General features: G+C 43.0%; 1 protein-coding gene across 4 annotated transcripts in view; it reads right to left on the reverse strand.

Annotated features, from left to right (window-relative positions):
- BRD1 (bromodomain containing 1) overlaps positions 1-3,453 on the reverse strand; it is a 2,713,326-nt gene extending 2,709,873 nt beyond the window's left edge. For all 4 annotated transcript variants that reach the window (XM_044066979.1, XM_044066978.1, XM_044066977.1 and 1 more), the window contains exon 1: positions 2,079-3,453. In XM_044066979.1, the coding sequence (XP_043922914.1) occupies positions 2,079-3,448 (1,370 nt within the window). In that variant the 5' untranslated portion in view covers positions 3,449-3,453. The remainder of the gene's footprint in view (positions 1-2,078) is intronic.
- Positions 3,454-22,424: the final 18,971 nt, after the last annotated feature.

Below are 22,424 nucleotides of genomic sequence, written 5' to 3' on the forward strand. Positions count from 1 at the left end.
TCCTTTAGAAGCGAAAACATACAGACGAATAGTTTGTGGTTTAAATAAGGCACAAAACAGACAGCAAGGTACGTCGTGGTCAGGGCCTAGGCAAGGAATACAGTACATATGAAAATTTTTATGAGGTATTTGCTATCCACAAGAAATACAATTATTGGCTTTTACTGACATCGGTTTAGAGCAAGAAAGAGAGTTTCCCCAATGGGGTACTTAAATTTAGTTGAAGACTTCGGTTCTGAAAGTCTAAAACAAAAATTTCAGGAGTCGGCCAACCGGCATTTGCGAACTGCTTCTGCTTTGGGCACCACACGGCAAGAAAGACTGATGTAATGTCATCTGCTGCATGCTTTATACCCCTGACTGAAGTCATGGAAAATGAGACCGCAACCGACACAGGACCCAAGAACTTTGATAATCAGGCCGACTGAGGGCTACTACAAGCAAATAACCCAAATGTGATGACTGCAACAGTGAGACATGAAGAACATCTATAAAATGACAAATTTCAACTACACTCCAATAGCTATAAACCTACTAATAGCCATCTACATAGTAATAACAGCACACAACACAAAACGGCAAGGATAAAAATCCCAGTAGAAAGGCCAAATGGCAGAGCAGCCACACTCCTGAAGGAACACACCAACAGGCACAGACAAAAGAATGTACAAACAAGAATTTACACTGGTTACAAAGGAGGGGGGATTATCTTAAATCTGAGGATGTAAACTGCATTCGCAGAAGAAAAAAAAGTGTGGAAAAGCACTTTACCACCATTGAGCTCTGGAGACCATAAGAGATACTGAAAAGCAGCAAGAGATCTGAGGAGACTTAGGTGACTCATGAATGCACAGCATTGTGGAAGAGGAATTAGAGCTTTGCAGAATCTGAAGTGCCAGCCTAGGATCTGGTGAGACCCGATAACCCATAACTCAAGCAGATGAGAGAGAACATTGGCTCTATGATTCCATTTAGTATTCTTTATCAAATGCAAACTACAAAGGTATCCTTATTTCTTATCAAGGAAGGTTCAATGTATAAGAAGTTAGATGCAATTTTCTGCCAACCTGCATGCAAGGAAACCTTTTGCTCAAAACTCTTTCTGGTTTATTTTAGTGCATTTATTATTTTCTTCAAACTGATATGAAACAAAGCTCTCTTACCAGACAGTACTTGTACAGAACCATCAAAGAGCCAATTAAGAATTCAAGTACTAGTCAACCAAAACTAAGCAGGCACACAAAGCAAGACACCAAGAAGGCAACACTTCCAGAAAAGTTCTGAACATTAACTTCGCAACCCTTCTAATGCTATAAGACAATACAATTATTTTCAAATTCAAAACCGTGATGAAAGCACAGAATGAATACAACTTTATCAACACACAATTACCTTCTGTGTCGCAAGAAACACTAAAAAATGATTTCCATGCTTAAATATCTGGCAAAGAAAGATTATTAGAACCTACTCTCTCTTCTGGCTTTATCCGGTTAGGGGTCGCCACAGCGGATCACCTTGTCCGCTCATGATTGGCAGTGCAGTTTTACACTTTTTGAGTTGCCAGCCCGGCGCCCAACCTTCCACGGAAGGCACACACACATGCCTAGGGCCAATTTTTTAGCATGTCCAATCCGCTTGCAGCATGTCTCTGGGGATGTGGGAGGAAACCCACACGACCGCAGGGAGGACATGCAGACTCCGCAGAGAATACACCCCAGCCGAAGATCGAACCGGACAGCTTCTTGCTGTGAGGCGACAACGCTAATCACTGCAGCCATCCTAGATTATTAGAACCTACATGAGGTTGAATTCAGACTTTGCTAGGCACTGAGTGACAGCTCAGCCAAACAGTCAAGGAAGAGAAATCTACTGTAGGTAACATCTGGATTAAGGGACCAAAGAGGTTACATTCCATTTATTGTTAACAGTATATTTACACAATAACATTTAGGTTAGAGATCCATGAAAGGGGACTAAAAATTTTCATCTTAAAACTAAGCAATTCAACTAAAGTTGTGTGCCATAAGCCTCTTTAGTACTCCTTTAGTTATTACATTACCAAATATGAGGGAACTTACCTCCGAACTGGAATGTGTGGCACAGACACTGTTGGTATTGTTGCAACAGGTTCTGTTGCCTCTTCCTCTTTTTTTAGTTTCTTAGTTTTACGTCTGATCCCAGCTCTAGGTCGCCCACATTTGCTTATGCGGCTCTTCCGACAAACACCATTTTTAATATCACGTTCTTCATAAATATTTAAAGGTCTCCTTACACAACCTGCTGGAGTGTGTACATCACAGTACGCAGTTTTTTTAACAGAGAAAATTGTGCCAGTAGCAGTTACTTCTTTAACAGGTTCCATTTTCATATAAAGACCAGCTTTTTGAGCACAAGTCACATGAAATGCTGTATAACAGTTTGCTTTATGGCACTGAATGCAAGCACCAGCAGCTTTTCGTTTGCAGAGGTAGCATGTAAGCTTCCACCTAGCAGGAGGAATATTGTTTACACCATCAATTGGTTCAATAAAAATAGTGTTGGCAAAACCAACTTCAGGTATCCATAGCGCACATACAACATGTCCCCACCTTTCATCATCTGTCTGTTTGAAAGCACCACCTCTGTTAGGACAAAGTATACATTCCACTGGGCAAGAGCGAGACTGCAAACAGTGCCTGCAAAGCCACTGCCCTTCAGGTATATATGGCACACCATAACATTCCTGATGTACTGCTAAGTTACACATATCACAAAATAAAATAACATTGCTGTTCTGGCATTCACCATCCATGCATATACAACACACTGCATCTTCATCAATTAAAGACTGAGGATCTCCTTGCTTCTGTTTTTCTATGTAAGACTCCTTTTCAAATCTGTCCATGAGAAACTCAAACACATTTTGAGACACAGTAGCCAGCCCATCATTTTTGCGTTTTTCATTTACAATCTCTAACCATGAATAATCTTCATCATCCATATCATATTCTACTTCTTTATCAAGGTCTTCTGAAGATTTTTCAACAAAAGTATAATAGGTCTGAGGTCTTTTAGAGGCAGGAGGGGGGCTATAATCAATTATTCTTATACTGGGTTCAGGAAGTACACTGGATGTTGCTGGCACCCCATGTGCATTGGGAAGAACAAGATTCTTTTTTTTCACGTTACTTTTGTAGGTTTTGCAGTTACTAAAAATTAAAGGCTTTTCAGTATTTTCTTTATTGCTGCTGCATTCACTGATCTCTTTTGCTTTATCATCCTCCTCAGATATTAGTTCTAAAGTATCAAAAATACTGATTCTGTGTAAGTGGCCATCAACTTCCATTTCGACCATCTTTTGTGCTTGTGCATATGTTAGTGTTTCCCTGGTAGGAGAGTGTTTAATACTGCAGATGGTTTTCAAGCGCCTTGTTGCAGATATTCGATGGTATCTCCTTTTTCTTCTCATTTTGGTGTGCTGTACAAAAGGCAGAACTTATTAGTTACAAATATTACACAGTGCAAACAAGCAAACAGCCGTACTTTGGAACCCTCATTTAAGTACTCTAAAAGCAAGCTGAAGCATTCGGATAACACACCCAACAGAGAAAGCTGTTCAATAAAATTACAATTGATACAAATAAACAAACAATAGTACTTCATCCGCCCAAACAGAATTACAAACCATAAATTAAAACTTTTGTGTTAAACTTGGACCTGGTTAAGACTATAACAAAGACAACCAGAATTAAAGTAGCAGCTCAGGGACTGGAACAGCTGGGGAGGGGAGGATAGCAGAGACTGGCTTACACACACCCATCCTGGGAGGGGGTTAGGGGATGTTGATTCATAGTTGACTAAAGCTGCTCCTGTACAAAACAAACAGACACTTGCACATAATATCCATGGACTGGAAGGACATGGGTGTTGCCATCCCAGATCTGAAATCTTAGCCTTTTCTGCACATACATGAAAGTGCAAATGCAATGATATAGGGTCACAGGAGGACCCTATGGTGACATATGAAGGACCTCTGTAAGGCACCAGGGGTGAGCTTAGGACACAAAGAAATGCCTCCACAGTCTAGACCCTAAAAAATACACAGATCAAATGAAGTGCCTTGTAACTAACAAAGGAGAGATGGATAGGAACCACAACAGTGAGAAATAAGATGAACTTCACCATCACGACTGTTTAAAATATTGCTTTAATAAAACAAAAATTAAAAGCAAAAGTTGGATAAGAAGCACAGAAATCCCTTTACAACTGATAAGTGCTTTCGGTTATACCTTTATCAGATTGTAAATGGTTTGGGATTCCTTTTCATTAATAAGTTACCATTTGCCAATCAGATCGTGCCTTTCATACCAACGCCCTCCTTTCCCTTGCTGGAAGACTTAGTCCAAGCAGGGATTAAGATTGGGTACACACCTCTGGCTTACCCAACCATAGTACATCTTCCCTTCAAAATATGTCTCAGAAGAACTACTGTGTTTAAGCCTGGTGGGCGGGTCAGCTCGTAAGTTTATTATCCATTTTACTTCATTACGTTAAGTAATATTTATAATGTCACCTCTTCATCCCCACAGGCATACATTCTAAAACCTTACAGTTAAAACCATGAGTTGGAAACATCAAAATGTGGTTCGCTGAAGAGTTCCGTGGGTCCTTGTTGCGTATATCTCTTAAATGTCTCGGAATCCTATTTTTGAACTGGTCAGTTTTTCCCCACACAGTATGCAGAGCAAGCTTTACATGTAGCCAAATACACAAAATGGTGAGTATTACAATTTGCACTGCATGAGAACCGATATTCTAGCCCTGAAACTGGGCGACAAAAGAAATTACTAGTGTCTATATTACTACATACCATGCATCTTCTGCACATAGAAGTTCCTTTCTTAAATCGTTTCCTTGTCCTTGGAAATCCATCTTTAAGGCACAATAATCTCTTCAGATTCTTCTTATTTCTGAAAGTGAGTCTGGGTTTTTCCTCTACTATCTGACATATCGTCGCGTCCTGAGTTAAGATGGGCCAAAACCTTTTAACAATATAACAGATGTCTATCATTAGTGAATGAGAGTATAAAATGAATGGTGTCATTTTTAAGAGCATCATCAGAGGTGTGTACCCAATCTTGATACCTGACAGGACTAAGACTTGCAGCACGGAAAAGGAGGGCGTTGGTGCGAAAGGCACAATCTGATTGGCAAACAGTAACTTATTAATGAAAAGGAATCTCAAACCATTTACAATCCGATGAAGGTACAACCAAAACTGCTTATCGTTTGCAAACGGATTTCTGTGCTTCTTACCAAGTTTTTGCTTTTAATTTTTGTTTTATTAAAGCAATATTTTAAACGGTCGTGGTGGTGAAGTTTGGCTTACTGCCCATGCCCTAAAAATAAGTGGATGCAATGTAGTTCCCCAGCTTGAGGATAATCGGAATCCATCCTGAAGCAAGGATGTTCCGCAGTCAGTAGGGGGTGAAGCCAGACTCTCAAGCTGAAGGTATAATGATGCATCTCTGCCCAGACATGTATTTGATGCTGGGAGACTGCACACGTTTTTCCACGCAAGTCTGAACAGCAGCCATCTCCTGGTCGATTCTTGCTGGGTAGGAACTGGGCCCCACCACACAGAGAAAGAATGGCTCAAGAACCAATGGAGGAGGGCTTAATGGTTAACAGAAAAGAAACAGATGTTAAAAGCAAATGGTGTTTTAAAAAATGAAAGGGGTCAGCTGTTTACATCTCTTTTACAGATAAAAGTCCGGTAATTTACTTAATCATCTTCCTGTGCAAACCTAAGTCAGATGTAAAGTGTCTGGAATATGATCATACGTACACTGGCCAATTCAAAGGCCACAATGTTGCCGCACCAGTGTCAAGTGCCTTCTCTTACAAACCGATTTAAGATTTTGTGCATATATGCGCAAACAGTGTATGCAACAATGTCACACAGGTAAGCAATGTTGAAGAATAAACTATCCACAGGGGTTTAGGCCCACTGTCACACATGGATGGTTTCTTCATGCACAGCCCCCCCCCCCAAAAAAAAAAAAAAAGCTTGTTTGCACTTGGCAAATGGTCTTTTTTAAATAAAACACTGGAATATTTTCAAACTAAGATTTTTTTATTGCTTGTCCTTTCCCTGATTTACAAAGGAGTATTTTCACATAACATGCTTCTAGAAATGGCTAGATTATATCCAATGAATGTGTGCCTGTCTGAGTGTACACAGATATATATGCGTACACATAAATGTGACTATTTCTAAAATCAACATTTGCCAGTGAAGTACTTATCTGAATACAGCTATGATATTCTGCTTTGATTTTACCAGAGAAAACATTTTAACAACAGTTGTACTATGGCAATAAACACTATTCTGAAATATCTCAACTGTGGAACTGTGATATTTGATGGGGGAGCCTGACTACATAGGTTCATATGTAGGTACTAGGTTACTGGCCCTAGGGCCTATATAAGCCTAGCCAAAAAAGGTACCCTGGCTTTCCCTACCCAAGAAAATTATTTTCCTGTACCCCTGTCGAGCAGAGCCACAGAAGTAATCCCAGGGGTAAATTTCCTATTTCCCAACCAATCATCAAGATTTTTCTTGAGGAGTGCTAATGAGAAGCTTTGTTTGATATAGATAGGTAGTTTGTTCCAGAGTATGGGAAGTCTCCGGAACAGGAATCTATCCCTCCAGCATGTTCCGTTTATTGTGGTGACAAGGTTTAGGTCCCTAGAGTGTGTAGCTCAGAGGGACTGGGATTTCTTTAAGTGGAGCATGACCAGCAGCTCTGGTTTTGACATAGCTTTGCATGTTAGGCAGAGATCGCCTCCGAGTAGACGATATGCAATGGAGTAAAGTTGGAGTTTTTTTGAGGTCTGCCTAGGGCATCTGTTTAAGGCCGGTAATCCTCTTTGTGAGGTATTTCTGTGGCCTTTCTAGTTGTAGATGTCTTGTGAGGTACATACCAAAAGGGGCACTGTACTCTATAATGGGTCTAATGCGTGACACGTACAGGGGAACAATGACCTTTTTTTTTTGGATGAGAAACTTTTTGTGATGAGGTGTGCCACATAGAAGGGTTTCCAGACTACTGTGGCGATGTGATCAAAAGAGAGACTACTGTCCACCTGTGTCCTAAGGTCTCTTCACACTTTTGGAGTTAAGTAGACTACCACAGCTCATGGGTACAGAGTTTTTACCAAAGGGGATGACAATGCACTTTTTGGCATTGAGCTTGAGGCCATGGCTTTGACACCAAGCATCTGTCTCAGTGAGGCCCTTTTGTAGGATGTCCACATCGTAGGAGTTTTGATTATGGCTCCTAGTTTGCAGTCATCTGCGAACTTCATTAGCCAAAAACCTTCTGCGTTTGGCATCTACTTTTCTAAAGTACAGGCTAACAGGAGAGTACCCAGGACTGAACCCTGTTGTACTTCACTTGTCACTGGTCTGAAGTCAGATTTGGAATCTGCTACTTTCACAGAGTGGGTTCTGTCAGTGAGCCAGTTGGCAACCCATCTTGTGACATAGGGATTTATACCTAGTTTAGTGAGGTTATCTATAACTGCAGAGTGGGGGATGGTGTCAAAAGCCTTGGCGAGATCTAGATAGGCTGTGTGAACCACCTTACCCCTCCTCTACGGCTTTGGTGACTTCTTCAAAGAAGTTTATCATGTTTAGGAACCATGAGCGGTCTTTTACAAACCCGAACTGGGTGGGTTCCAGAGTTTGGAGATTACCAATATCTTTGTTTATAAGTTCCATGATGATACATTCCATGGCCTTGTAGACCAGGCTCGTTAGGCTAATGGGGCAGTAGTTCCCGGGGTCCATAGTGGCTCCCCCTTTGTGGAGTGGGATAACCGCCACTGTGTGCCATTCAGTGGGCACAAAGCCTGAGCTGAGGCTATGACTGAACATGGTGCTTAGGTGGGGTGGCAGTTCATTCTGTAGTTCGTGTAGAACGCAGCATGGGATGCTGTCAGGTCCCATGGATGCTGTGTTCTTGGCTTTAGAGAGAGAGAGAGATTTTTACCTGTGCAGCCGTGATTACAGGAACTTTGCATTCTTCCGATATAGAGATGGGCCCTTTAGGGGGTGAGAGGGGGTAAAGTTAGCACTGAGCCTATCTGCCAGGAAGTTGGCAATATCAGTTGATTCTGTATATTTATTGTCATTGTGCTGTAACTCCGAGCAGATCAGAGTGTTGCCATTGAGATTCTTGATGTAGCTATAAAATGTTTTGTGGTTGTCTTTAGAATCAGTGGCGATTTTGTTTTCGTAACTAGTTTTGGAGGATTTTATGAGGGATCTCAGCTTATTACTGAGGCTGACCAGGGAGTTCCTCCAATCATAGGATTTTACTATTTTTTGCAACAGTTTCTTTTTCTGTTTTAGAGTTTGTTTATGGCAGGGGACCACCAGATTGGCTTCCATTTTTTGGAGGATAGCATCTTGGTTCGTTAGGGATAGCATGATCCACACACTCGTATAAGCGTTTATAAAGGGCATTTGTGTAGGATTCAGCAGTCGTACCTCTACTGTCAGTCTGCATGGGTGTCGTGAAGTTTGCCCCTTCTGTCTTAAGCAGGATGAAGTTGGCTTTGGAGACATTTTTTTTTACAGTGGTTTCCCTAATGTGGGTGGGGGCAGGATGTGGATGTCTAGGGTAATTAGCTTGTGGATGGATGTGACCAATGAGGAACTGACCTCTGGTGTGGAACACCAGTCGCCCATGTTGGTAATGACCAGGTCTAGGATACTGCTGCCCCTGGTGGGGGTGTGGAAAAGTTGATCTAAGGCATTGGAATTTATGAATTCCAAAAAACTTTGAGCAAAAGAGTTGGTACATGAGTAGTTTTCCCAGTTAATGGTGGGGTAGTTGAAATCACCCATTATTAGGGTGTTGGGTTGTATCCTAATATTTTCCAGTGTATCAAGAAATGAGGAGTGGGAATCCTGAGGCATGGTGGGGGATCTGTAGCAAGTTACTATTTGGACTGCAGACTTGCCCAGAGTTAGGCGCACTTGGATAATTTCTGATGCATTATGCTGAGCAACTAGCCTGGAGGTGTGGATATTCTTAATGAATATGGACACACCTCTGCCTTTAATGTTTCTGTCCAGGTTAGGTGGCTGAAAGGTGGTATGAATTATAGCTGGTAATGCAGGGGTGTTCTCTGGAGCCTTGAACCAGGTCTCTGTCACTGCACAGATGTTGATGTTCTCCATTTTAAGGAGTGCCTCGAGTGAATGCATTTTGAGATTTAGACTTCTAGCACTGAGTAGCATTGCCCTCAGATTTTGCTTGCTTGTGCCCACTACAGTGGTAAATTTGTCATTTGAACCTTGCCTAAAAAAAGGCACTACAGGGGTGGCAAGAGCCTTAGCCAGTATCTGGAATCCCAAGGGTGACAGGTGCAGGTAATCTCTGGCAAAGCATCGTGGTCTGTCTATCAAGTCATCCCACGCAGACAGATGCTGGATCCCCTTAGAATGACACCAGAAGCTTAGCCAATTGTTGGTCAGTCATTTTGTCCTTGTACTGTGTTATCATTCTGGGTGATGGCAGGATGCTACTCAGGGTTAGGATCGTACCTGACTGGGCTACATGATTGGAGAGCTCTTCCAGGTCTCCCTACATGAAGTCCAGGGAGGTACTTCTCATGTCATTCACACCAACATGGACAATGACGGAGTCATATTTATACTTGTTGTGGGATGACCAGAGTGCATGCATTATGTGGTGGATCCTGGCAGCCGACAGTAACTTTCTCCTTGTTTAGCCTGGTGAGTGGAACATCAGTGTGCCTGACTACAGTCACCTATGACTAGTGTTGGGTACATTGTTATGCCTTATGGGCTGTGGTTGAGTGGTGCACAGTTTGTGGGCTGTGTGTCATTTGGGTTGTGTTGGGGGGTGGAGGCTGCTTGCATTGCTGCTTTGGAAGTCTCTGTTGCTTGAGCAGATTTTTATTGAGTGCCTCTGCGAATGTAGGTGTGGGTTTTGTGTTTCTATGCATCTGTTTTGGTGGTGTAGGTTTTGAGGGACTATGACGAGTGTGGTGTGGTGCAAGTGTTTACCTTCTCCTCTTCACTCTCTAGTCCAGTCATGGGTGAAGGGAGCTTTGCTTCCAGTTTGGCTATATAAGTGCATCTCTCACAGTGTTATGTTGGTTGGTAGGAGGAGAGGGTTGTCTGTGTACATGAGGCAATTGCTGCATTGCCCCAAGATGCCCAGATTCATCAGGTAGACAGGAGAAAACACCGGGAGCTAACCCTTAGACATGCCTGGATAGGTGCTTATTTATTAAGTACTAAAATCTGTTTTCCTCTAGACAAGTAAAGAAAGTGGAGTGTTGTAGTAATTTGTAGCTTATTTAGCTGTGCCATTCTACACAGCACTTTACAGCAACAGAACACACACACACACACACACACTCGCAATGTAGCTTTTATTTATGCATTTCTTGACAAAGCTTTAAAACTATGAACTGCCTCTGCATGATGGCAACTAACTGCTAGCTTTCAAACCTTGGAAGTTCACTTCAAAGCTCTTTTTAGTAGCTGACTTATAAAATTAATGACCTTGTAAGAAGTGTTACAGCACTTTGAGTCTAGGTTTTAGGAAGTTTGCATTGCCATCTTGTCCTTTATACAGTTACTACTACCTTTATATTTATAAATGATTTCATCAAGGTGAGTATTTTACATTTAAACAGCTCGATAATCACATATCTATTGTGAAATATTAAACAGAATAGACTAAAGTCTTACAAAAACAGTTTATCATATAAAAACAAAGGTGCAAGTTCTTCCCCCTCTTAAAGCTTGCAAAGGTCACAGCAAGTATCTTCAATACAGTCCCATATACCCGGGAAGTAGTCTCTTTCAGTAGGTTTATTCTCTCCACTTCTTGTTAGATCTGTCTTTTTGATTCATGTATAAAGGAAAACAGCTGCTTCTTGATGGTATCTCCTTTCGTATCTTAATTCATTCTGCGGTCTTAGTCACTAATATAGACATGAAATCACCACTCCAAAAAAGGGCAAAACATTTTTCATGCGATTACCACAGGACTCCTTATACAAGATTGTTTCATTAAGCAAATTTGCTGTAGCTAATACAGAAAAGTATATCTCCGCTCTTAAAGCAACATTATTTGAAGTGATAGCAACACTTGCCTCCTAAACACAGCAAAAGGTTTCTAAGCACTATTTAAAAGGGCATAGCAAAATAAATTTAAAATGGGTGGCGAAAGCCAAACACATTCTGGCTAGGCTTATAAATGCCCTAGGGCAGATAGCCTAGTATGAACCTATGAACCCTCAAGTATTTTCTTTAAGCACAGAAAGTTATTTACAACAGTAGGTCTATTATACATAGTTTGCACTCAAACATACCATTTACAATGGTTATGTTCATTTAGACACTATCACTTTATTTGAAGAGATCCATCACTCCATCCTCTCAGTAATAAATGAATCATAATATATATATATATATATATATATATATATATATATATATATATATGCTAAATAAGCAAACCCAAGTTCCATACTCCTTATTAATGCTATTGTTAAAAATACATCCAAGTAAAAAATGCAGCAGCTCACCAGGCTTATAAGAATAATGAAATAGACACTTGAATAGATATTCTTCAAATAAAACAGTTCAATCCTGAAAAAGACGGTCCAGAATAGTTGTGTAAAATCTTACCATAACCATAGATGTCTTTCTCTTCCATGTTACAGCATTCTTTACCGTGGTATCCTCTCTGCCTCAGGCGACCCAAACGTCAGATCCTATACAAAAGCTTAAGCCTGGTTGCTGCTGGTGCCTGGGACGTCACACATAGGGCCATAAACCAGGGTTCTTAAATGTGACATCTGCATGCACAAACCTCAGAACTGACTGCCCAGTCAGACAGTAGTCTGGGTGATGCCAAATTATGTCCCCCAGACTGGTGAAATCCAACTGACTGCCCAGTGTGACCATAGTCTAGGTAGTGGCCTTATGACACTCCATAGACAGGTTGAAGACAATTGCAGGGGATTAAGTGGGAGGGAAAGAATAATGCAACATGAAAGAGAAGGACATCTATGGCTATAGTCAGATTTTACACAACTATTCTATGTTCTTCTATTCTCATGTTGCAGTATTCTTACTATGGGAGAATACCATAGAGCTTAGGAAAGGTGGAGGCAGAGGTAGTGGATTCCAGAAATCCTTGTGGGACTGACCTTGCAAAACCTGGTCTGGAGATGTGGTCCAGTTTGTAATGCTTGGTAAAGGTATGCAGCGAAGACCAGATGGCTGTCTCAAGGATGGAGGTTGTCTCCAGGCCCTTGAAGAAGGCCCCAAAAGAGGTTACTGCTCTAGTAGAGTGTGTGCCCTGACCCCCGATGCAATTCCCTTCCGTGGTAGGAATAGCAGAAGCAGATGGTTTGTTTAGATGCTGCCTTGCCCAGAGCCTGAAATTGAAGGATACAAAGAGTTTATTAGATTTTCTAATGGTCTTAGTTTTGTCCAAGTAAAACCTTAACTGCATGTGGACATCAAGGGAGTGTAGTATTCTCTCACTGTCATTTTTAGGAGAGATAAAGAAGGTGGTAAGTGAATGGAATGATTTAGTGATATCTCGTTGACCACTTTGGAAATGAGAGAGGAGTTGGTACACAGGGACACCCTGCCTTTGTGGAAGATAGTGTAGAGAGGGTATGCCATGAGCACCTGTAACTCGGAGACGCTTCTGGCTGAGGTGAGGGCTACCAACAGGACCATTTTCCATGTGCACATCTGCAAGGATGCAGAGCTGGCTGGCTCAAAGAGGGCAAGTGCAAGTTTTTCCAGGACATAATTTAGGTCCCAAGGAGGTGGGATAAGCTTCCTTGGTGGTCTAATGTGCAAGAACTCTTTCAAAAACAGTTTAACATCCAACCTGGAGAGTTGAGGAGGGTCCAAGGGTAAGCAGGCAGAGATGGCAGATAAGTGAACTTTCACTGAAGAGTATGAAAGGTCTGCCTTTATGAGCTCTCACACACACACACACACACACACACACACACACACACACACACACACGTTAAGACTAGAGGAACATCCACTTGAAAGGGGTCCCTATGTCTTTGGAGACACCATTTGGACAAAATTTCCCATTTAGAAATGTAGGATCTCCTTGTATTGGGGTTCCTGGCCTTCTGCAGGCCAGACAGCATGTCCTCTGTGTAATGGTGTGTGAAGGGGATTGGAAGTGCATCACTCAGAGGACTAAGCACAGCATCTCTAGGTGTGGATGGATGAGAGTTCCCTTCTGTCGTGTGAGCAGGTCCACCTTGTGAGGCAATCTGTGGCGAGTGCCCTTGGCGAGGGAATGAAGAAGTGGGAATCAATGCTGCCTTGGCCAACGGAGTCACCAGCAAGACTTCTGGCATGTCCCTCCTAATTTTCAGAAGGACTTTCAGAATGACAGTAGAGAGAGGGAAAGCATACAGAAACAGTCCCCTCCATGAGATGGTGAAGGTGTCCACTCTCCAAGCTAGTAAGGAGAGATCTTTGGTACAAAAGTTTCTCAATTGTCTGTTCTGGGGGGAGGCAAATAAGTCTATTTGTGGTGTGCCCCATTGTGGTGTGCCCAACAGTGGTGGACAATGTCTTGGAATACTTCTGTGTAACATCCGCTCATGATGCAGAGAGAATGGACGGTGGCCTAATGGTTAAGGTGTTTGCCTTACAAACACAAGGTACAGGGTTTGAATCTCACAAGCGATAATTGTCTAGGCTTAAAATGGCTCACAAGGGCAGTTAGCCTAATACTAATCTACTAATCTATGATCTGCTGAGAGCATCTGCTTGGTGGCTGTCCTGGGGATGGGATATAGATTGCCTGCAGAGAGATGTTGTTTAAAGAGACTAATTCCCAAATTTGCAATGCAAGCCTGCAGAGAAGGTAGGACCTGGTTCCCCCTTGATTGTTGGAATACCACATAACAGTGGTGCTGTCTGTGAAGATTTGTAGGGGGCCTGGTTGTAAGAGAGGGAGAAAGGCCTTCAGGGCTAAGTGAACCACTATCATCTCCCTTACATTGATGTGTTTTCTCAGGAGGGGTGTTTGCCAGAGGGTTTGCACTTTGAGACCATTCATGACCACTCCCCAACCCAGATCTGAGGCATCTGTGTGCATTTGAGTTGGTGTGGTGGGCTGAAGGGGTAGACCTGGATTCAATTTTATCTGTTAAACCACCACTTCAATTCTGTTTTTAGGCAAGGTAGGAAGGATATTTGGAAATCTAGAGGCTGGCTGTGTTGGGACCACACATTCTGAGATATCACTGTAACTTTCTCATGTGCATCCTGGCTAGTGTCAGCACAGGAATTCTGGCTGCCATAAAGCCCAGTAGGCACATGAAATGTCTGTCTGACAGGTGGTTGACCTGAAGGAGGTCCTGGAAGTGGCTGATCAGGGAAGTCACCTTGTCCTGAGGGAGGAAGGCTTTCATCAGGTCTCTCCGAATCCTACATCCCAGGAAGACTTTGTCCTGATCTGGGGAGAGGGATGATTTGGTGAGGCTGTGTGTGAATCCCAACCTCTGTAGCAGAGAGATGGAGAACCGCAGATGACTTTTGAGGGTGTCTTCCTCTTCTGAAAGTATGAGTATGTCGTCCAGGTAGGGGTAGATCTAAATGCAAAATAAGAAAAAGAGCACTCGGGGAAGCAACACCCAGTAGGCAGAAAATAATCTGTTTTAATGATCACACCAAACAAAACGATCCACAGCAGCAGTACACACACACGTCCAAACAGGTTAAAATGCGTTTTTGTCAGAATAAAGACTTCATCAGATGAATGCATACCTCACAAATCTAACATTATTTATACTACCAACAAAGTTAAACAGCCAATCAAAACCTGACATTTAAAAAGTGCAAAATATACAATACTCCTTCCTTAAAAAATATACATTTCTGTATCTAAAAACAATAATATTTAGCTTGTACAGAACATGATTTGTAGTTCTAGTTTTGCAAATTGTAACGCAAGTGGTCTTGTATATTTTGGAAGATGTGAAAAATGTTTTTCTTTTTATGTGGGCAAAACTGAACGAAAGTTAAAAACAAGGACTTAAGAACATGACTGACAAAGAATAAATAAATGTGTTGATGCTTTGCATAAGCATAAGTTAGTATTGTCAAGATGCTGCTTTTCACTTTTTTGTTTTAGAAGATATGCAAAAAGATATTGGGGGGGGTACATGGGAGACAAGACTGGAGTTATTTCTTGAAGCTACAAAATTTCCAGGTTTAAATGAAGCAGTCTCTCTGGCCCCTGTTTTAAAGATCAGATCTCAGCAAAGTTATAGCAAGTCATTTTCATTTAGCCCACCAGATGGCATTATCATGACTACTGAAGCACTGGCATTTTGTTTTTACTTTCATGAAGGTTTTATGAATTTTAGGGTGGCCACAGTGGTGCAGCGGTTAGCGTTGCCGCCTCACAGCAAGAGGTTCTCCAATTAGATTCTCGGCTGGGGTGCGCCTTCTGTGCGGAATCTACATGTCCTCCCTGTGGTCGCGTGGGTTTCCACTGGGTGCTCCGGTTTCCTCCCACTTCCCAAAGACATGCTGTAGGTGGACTGGACACACTAAATTGGCCCTAGGCATGAGTGCGTGCGTGTGTCTGCCTTCTGTGAAACGTTGGGCGCCGGGCTGGCAACTCAACACTGTAAAACTCCACTGCCAACCATGAGCGGATGGGTCATCTGCTGTGGCGACCCCTAACCGGGAAAAGCCGAAAGAAGGTTTTATGAATTTTAACATTTTTACATTTATAACCTTTTTTCTTAATGAATTACCGTTTTATGTATTGATATTTTCTATTTATTGTTTTTAGATATGGAAATATATATTTAAGGAAGGAGTATTGTATATTTTGCACTTTTTAAATCTATCAATTAGCTTTCGATTGGCTGTTTTGCATTGCTGGTAGTACAAATAAGGTTAGACTTGTAAGGTATGCATTCATCTGATGAAGTCTTTATTCTGATGAAAAAGCAATTTAACCTGTTTGGGCATTTGTGTGTTTAATGCTGCTGTGGATAGTTTTGCTTGGTGCGATCATTAAATGGATTTTCTTCTACCTACTGGGTGTTGTTTCCCAGAGTGCTCCTTTTCTTATTTTGCTGGTTTTGAGCACTTTTCCCTTCATTTGGTGTTATTTGTAGATATGAATGCACTTGGTCCTACAGCAGGCTATGGCTGGAGCTAGGCACGTGAAGACACTTGGTGCTGTGGATAAATCAAAGGGCAAGGCAGTAAATTGAAAGTGTGAACAGGGTCCAGAAAAACATAGGTACAGCCTCTGGTTTAGATGTATGGAATGTGGAGGTAAGCCCCCTTCAAGTTAAAAGTGAACATGAAAGCCCTGGGTAGCAATAGTGGAAGCAGGTACTGGAGGGATAGCATTCTGAAGGAAGGGACTTTCAGAAAGAGGTTTAAGAAAGATAAAGTACAGTTTTGTGCCTACCATAAATGTAGATGTCCGAACTGGATAGCATCTGCAGTCATAACAAATGGGTTGTCCTGTCGTCAGGCAGCCCTTCGGTCGGCCGGATTCCAAAGTCTGGGTCCGGCTTCGGCTGATGTCGCACTTCACCCGACGTCATCTCTGCTGGTCTTCGGGTATAAAGGCATCAGCCGACGCCATTTTCCTCAGTGTTTCTTGCCCCAGATGCCAGTTGCCCTCTTGGAAGGCTAAATTTTGGATAAATGCCAATGTTTCCAAAAAGGTAGAAGGCAAACACAAAAAATAAGCATGTATGTACATATATACAAACAAATACACCATAAGAGACTCCCCCCCAGCTAGCTATTAGGAGGTTAAATACCCTAGGAGTACCACAGAGGGGAAGGAGGGAGGGTAATCCTGACTGGAGATGCTATCCAGTTCGGACATCTACATTTATGGTAGGCACAAAACTGTACTATGTCCTTCATGGATGCATCTGCAGTCATAACAAATGGGTAGAATACCATAGCCAAACTAGGGGAGGAGGAAGAATAAAAATTATGGAGTAGTTAGGATCCCTTGCAGTACAGCAGTGGCAAACCTTGCTCGGGATCTAGAATATAGAGGTAAATTGTAATGCTTGGCAAATGTATGCACGGAGGTCCAAGTAGCCGCCTCAATAATGTCCTTGGTTGCCACTCCTCGTAAGAAAGCTGTGGTAGTGGCTGTAGCCCTTGTAGAATGAGGTCTTATGTTCTGTGGAATTGGTTTTCCATGGTAGGAGTAACAGAATCTTATGCAATTTCCTATCCATTTGGAGATCGTCTGTTTGGAAATTGCTTTTCCTTCCCTTCCTGTTGCATAGGCTACAAAAAGCTGGTCAGTTTTTCTGTTACTTTTGGTTCTGTCCAGGTAGTAGCGTAACTGTCTATGTACATCCAAGGTATGCAGCATTCTTTCACCTCTGTTTTGTGGATTGGGAAAGAAGGTAGGTAGGTGGATTGCCTGGTTTAAAGACACTCTGGATACCACCTTAGGCATAAATGTAGGATTAGTTCTCATGGACACCCTATCTTGATGGAAGATTAGGAAGGGTTGCACTGCCATTAAGGCCTGTAGTTCCGAAACCCTCCTTGCTGAGGTAATAGCCAGTAGGAAAGCAGTTTTCCATGACAGGTGTTGTAGATCTGCTGTTGCTACTGGTTCAAACGGAGGGAGTGTCAACTTTTCTAGCACAAAGTTCAAGTCCCATGCTGGTAATGGTGGTTTCCTAGGAGGTTTTACATTCTTGATCCCTCTGAGGAACTGCCTGAGTAGAGGATGTGAAAAGACAGGAGGATCAAAGCTGTATTCTGCTGAAATAGCTGATGCATGTATCTTGATGGAGGAATAGGACAGGCCTGTATGTAGAAGCTCTGCCAAGTACTCCAGAATGTTAGCAATATCTATGTTCGACACATCTTTTCCTCTTTCAGTACTCCAAATGACAAACCTTTTCCATTTTCCTGCATAGTTCCTTCTTGTTGAAGGTCTGCGGGCTTCAAGGATAATGTCTTTAACCCTTTGGGAAAGGTCTGGGTTAGTTGCTGCTATCTGATGTTCCAGGCAGTCAGTTGCAAGGTTTTTAGGTTTGGATGCATGATGTTGTAGTTGTTCTGAGTTAACATCAAAGGCATCAGGGGTATTGACCACATTTTCTCCAGAGACATGTTCCTCAGCAATGGGTACCAGTGTTGTCTTGGCCAGTTCGGAGCTATCAGGATTATCCTTGGACGTTCCTCTTTGATTTTCAGTAGTACCTTGTGCATCAAGGGAAGAGGTGGAAATGCATATGCTGTCAGGCCTTTCCAGCTGAAGGATAGAGAGTCCACCTTCCATGCAAGTGGGTGGAATGTCCTTGTACAGAATTTTTGAGCTGGTGATTGAGTGGGGAAGCGAATAGATCTATTTGTGGCATTCCCATTTCTTTGTGATGGCCTTGAAGATGTCGGGTGTAGCATCCATTCGTGAGCATCCGAGGTGGTTCTGCTTAAAATGTCTGCTAGGGTGTTCTCTTTTCCCGGTACAAATATTGCCTGTAACTGGATGTTGTAGCTGAGAGCCAGATTCCAAAGGTCCAAAGTCATTCTGCATAGGGGTATGAATGAGTGCCTCCCTGTTTGTTGATGTACCACATGACTGTGGTGTTGTCTGTCCTTATCATCAAATGGCCTTCTTTGAGGAATGGTCTGAATTTTGGATTGCCAGTTTACTGCCAGCATTTCTTTTGGTTTATGTGCAGGTGCAGCTGGTCCTGAGTCCACAGTCCTTATGCATTTGTCCAGCATGTGCCCCCATCCTAGGTCTGAGGCGTCCGTTGTGATGGTTTGGCTTGCTTTCGAAAGTTGTGGAAGGGTAAGCCTGGGTTTGACTGGCATGCTTGAGCCCACCATAGGAACTCCTGTTTTAGGCATGGGATTAGTGGTATTTCTGTTTCTAAGCTGTGCCTGTGTTGAGACCATAAATTTTTTAGGTACCACTGTAGCTTTCTCATATGCAGTCTGGCATGTGGGACCAAGATTATGCATGATGCCATGAAGCCCAAGGCCTGCAGAACTTTTCTTGCTGTTAGTTTGTTCTGCTTTGTTAATGCCAAGAAGTAAAGAGGGAGCTCTTTTTGTTTTTCTGCAGTTAGGAATGCCATTTGTTTTACTGTGTCCAATTCCACGCCCAAGAATGTTCTTGTTTGGGATGGTATCAGCCTTGACTTTTGTAAATTGACTGTGTATCCCAGGGCTTGTAGCAAGTAAATGACCCTTTGTAAATCTGTTGTCAGCTTGCTTTTGTTGTCCGCTTGTAACAGGCAGTCGTCCAGGTATGGATAAATTTGGATTCACTGTACTCTGCAGTGAGCGGTTACTGATGCCAGGCATTTTGTGAATACTCTGGGCGCAGTAGATAAGCCAAAGGGCAATGCTGAGAATTGATAATGCTCTGATCCTGCAAGAAATCGGAGGTATCTTCTGCAATTTGGTTGAATGGGGACGTGCAGGTATGCCTCCTTGAGATCTAGAGTTACCAGCCAACACTCCTTGCCCAGCATGGGAAGAAGTTGCTGTAGGGTCAGCATTTTGAATTTTGGGACAATGATGTATGTGTTTAAGATGGACAGGTCGAGAATAGGTCTCCAGCTTTTCTCTTTTCTTGGCACTAGGAAGAGTCTGGAGTAGAATCCTTTGCCCTGTTCTGTTATTGGTACTCTTTCCACAGCTCTCATCTTTGTTAATTCCGCTATCTGCTGCAGAGCTTCTATTTTTTGATTTGGAGGCAGGTTTGGCATTCCTCTTTTTACTGGTAAGGTGTGGAAGTGGAACCGGTAGCCTTGGTCTATGGTTTGCAAAATCCACTTGTCTTTTGTGATATAGTGCCAATTTTTCGAAAATAAGGCTAACTTTCCGCCTAATGGTGCTGCTATTTGCTCCCTGGTAGGCGGAGTCAGAGCCAAGTCACTGTGATTGTCCTGTTGCAGTGGTTGTGTCTGTGCCTCGGTTATTGCCTTGCCACTGTCGTCCTCTGTAGGCACCTCCTCTGGATTGATTTCTGCCCCTAGGCGTCTATTCCTGCCCCTTTGGGATCTTGTGGAGTCAGGAAAGGACCAATTTTGGCAGGCCAGTTCCTGCTAAACCTTGGAGGCTGAACCTGTAAGAAATCTTTAACTGTTTGTACAGATTTTGCCTTTTCTTCCATTTTCTTCATTACCTGCTGGGCAGGTTCCCCAAATAGACTGGCCTTATCCATAGGAGCATCTAATAGCTTTGCTTTAACATGATCCGGTAAGACCTGTTCTTTCAACCATGCATGCCTTCTTATCACTGTGCCAGTCATGGCTGATCTAAATGAAGCTTCCAGTGCATCATAGCCACATTTTAAGGAATGGTTACTAACCTGTTGGATGTTATTCACCATTTCTAATACATATTTCTTATCTAAAGATTCATCAGAGGACAGTTTTTTAGTTAACTGATCAAGCATAAACACTTGGTATTGGATCATGTGAAACTGACAGTTTAAAGCTCTAGCTGAGAGAGTAGCAGAGGTGTAAACTTTTTTCCCCCATCTGTCTAAGGACCTGGATTCCCTTTCAGAGGTGATAGGGTTTTTTGCTGTGGTCGAGGCTACTGCCTTAGGCCCCTGGGATATAGTTTCGGGGTCTGCAAGTGGGGCCTTGTATAGGTGGTGATGAGTGTCTGGCACCCTGTAAAATCTATCTGGTTTGGCAGGGGCTGGAGGTAAAGAATCAGGTGCAGTGCAGACATCATTAAATGCATCGTCCACAACAGGCAGAACAGGAGGTATAGCTAAGGGCCTATGTTGTGGTAAGTGCAGAAAAGTCCTAAGCCTTTTCTTGAATCTGAGAAATCTTGTCCCTGCCATTGGAATTGTTCTCTCATGGCATGTAAGGTTTCCCCAAAGGAAAATTCCTCTGGTGGAGAGGCAGCTGGAATGGATTCTTCAGCATCGGAATCTTCATAAGTGGTAAAAGGAGCCTCTGGCTGGTCTGTAATGTCTGAGTCATCCGCAGAATCATCAGAGGACACTGGCTCGGGGGGCTCTGCTCTAGGTCTCTTTTCTGGGGGCTGAGAGGCCCTGTCTGGATGAGATTGGGATCCCCTAATTAAGGATATTAAATCTTCTGCCAGAGTAAGCATTTGTGAACTAGAAGTGGGCCTGTGCGAGGGGGGTTTAACAGGCACTGATTTAGCAGATTTGGCTGCTTTAGCCCTGGCAAAAGCCTTAATAGACATGGCTGCTGGAGGCCTAGCAGCACCACGTGCTGGGGTAGAGACATCCAAAGGGATGGTGTCTGATAAATCACTAGGAACCACAGTTGTAGGCAAAATTTCTGAGGCCGATTCAGGTAAGGTAGCAGGAGCCTCAGTAGTAGTCATGGATTTGGCTGAATATTGACCAGTTTTCTCGGTTTCGGCCGAAACAGAGACACTCGCAGCTTGCTTAACCGTGGTTTCGGCCGAAACCGCGGACCGCGAGTGTCGGTCTTTTTCTTTGCGTTTTTTAACAATTTGGGTAGTCGGAGGATCCGATGGCATAATGTATGCAAAATCTGAGCCGAAAAACTGTTCAGCAAACTCCGACCGACGCCTAAGCGTTCGTCGGTTGAAGGAAGCACAGGCCGAACAGGCTGCTACGTCGTGGTCTGGGCCTAAGCAAGGCAAACAGTAAGAGTGGAAATCTTTATGAGGTATTTGTTTCCCACAAGTTAAACAGTTATTGACTTTTTCTCACATCGGCTGAGGCAAGAAAGAGTCCCCAGCGGGGTACTTAGCTTTTTAGAAGTCTTCGAAGTAGTATTCGGTAGTACTAATCTCTGGATCTGACCGACCGGCACTTGCGAACAGCTTCTGCTTGAGCCAGCGGCAAGAAAGACTGAGGAAAATGGCGTCGGCTGATGCCTTTATACCCGACGACCAGCCGAGCTGACGTCCGGTGAAGTCGACATCAGCGAAGCGGACCCAGACTTTGGAATCCGGCCGACCAAAGGGCTGCCTGACGACAGGACAACCCATTTGTTATGACTGCAGATGCATCCATGAAGGACATCTCCAGTACTGGCCTCCAAGGGCCATCCTTTTTTGGTACCAGGAATAGTCTGGAGTAGAAACCTTTTCCTTCTTTGCCTGGTGGAACAGGTTCTATGGTTCCCTGAGCAAGAAGGTCCTGGATAATGTCAGGAATAAGGTGAAGTTGGTTCTTGGATGGAAAGGGAACATCCTGTGGTATGGGGTTTTCCTGCCATGACAGGAAATATTCTTTTTTTCCACTATTGCCAGAACCCAGTGGTCTGAGGTGATTTCTTTCCAGAGGGGCAGACAGTGAGACGCGAGATGAGAGGGGAAGATTATCAAGGCAGTCGCGCAT

Source organism: Protopterus annectens, chromosome 3.part1, assembly GCF_019279795.1.
Source record: "Protopterus annectens isolate FY-2018-M chromosome 3.part1, PAN1.0, whole genome shotgun sequence".
Lineage (NCBI taxonomy): Eukaryota > Metazoa > Chordata > Ceratodontiformes > Protopteridae > Protopterus > Protopterus annectens.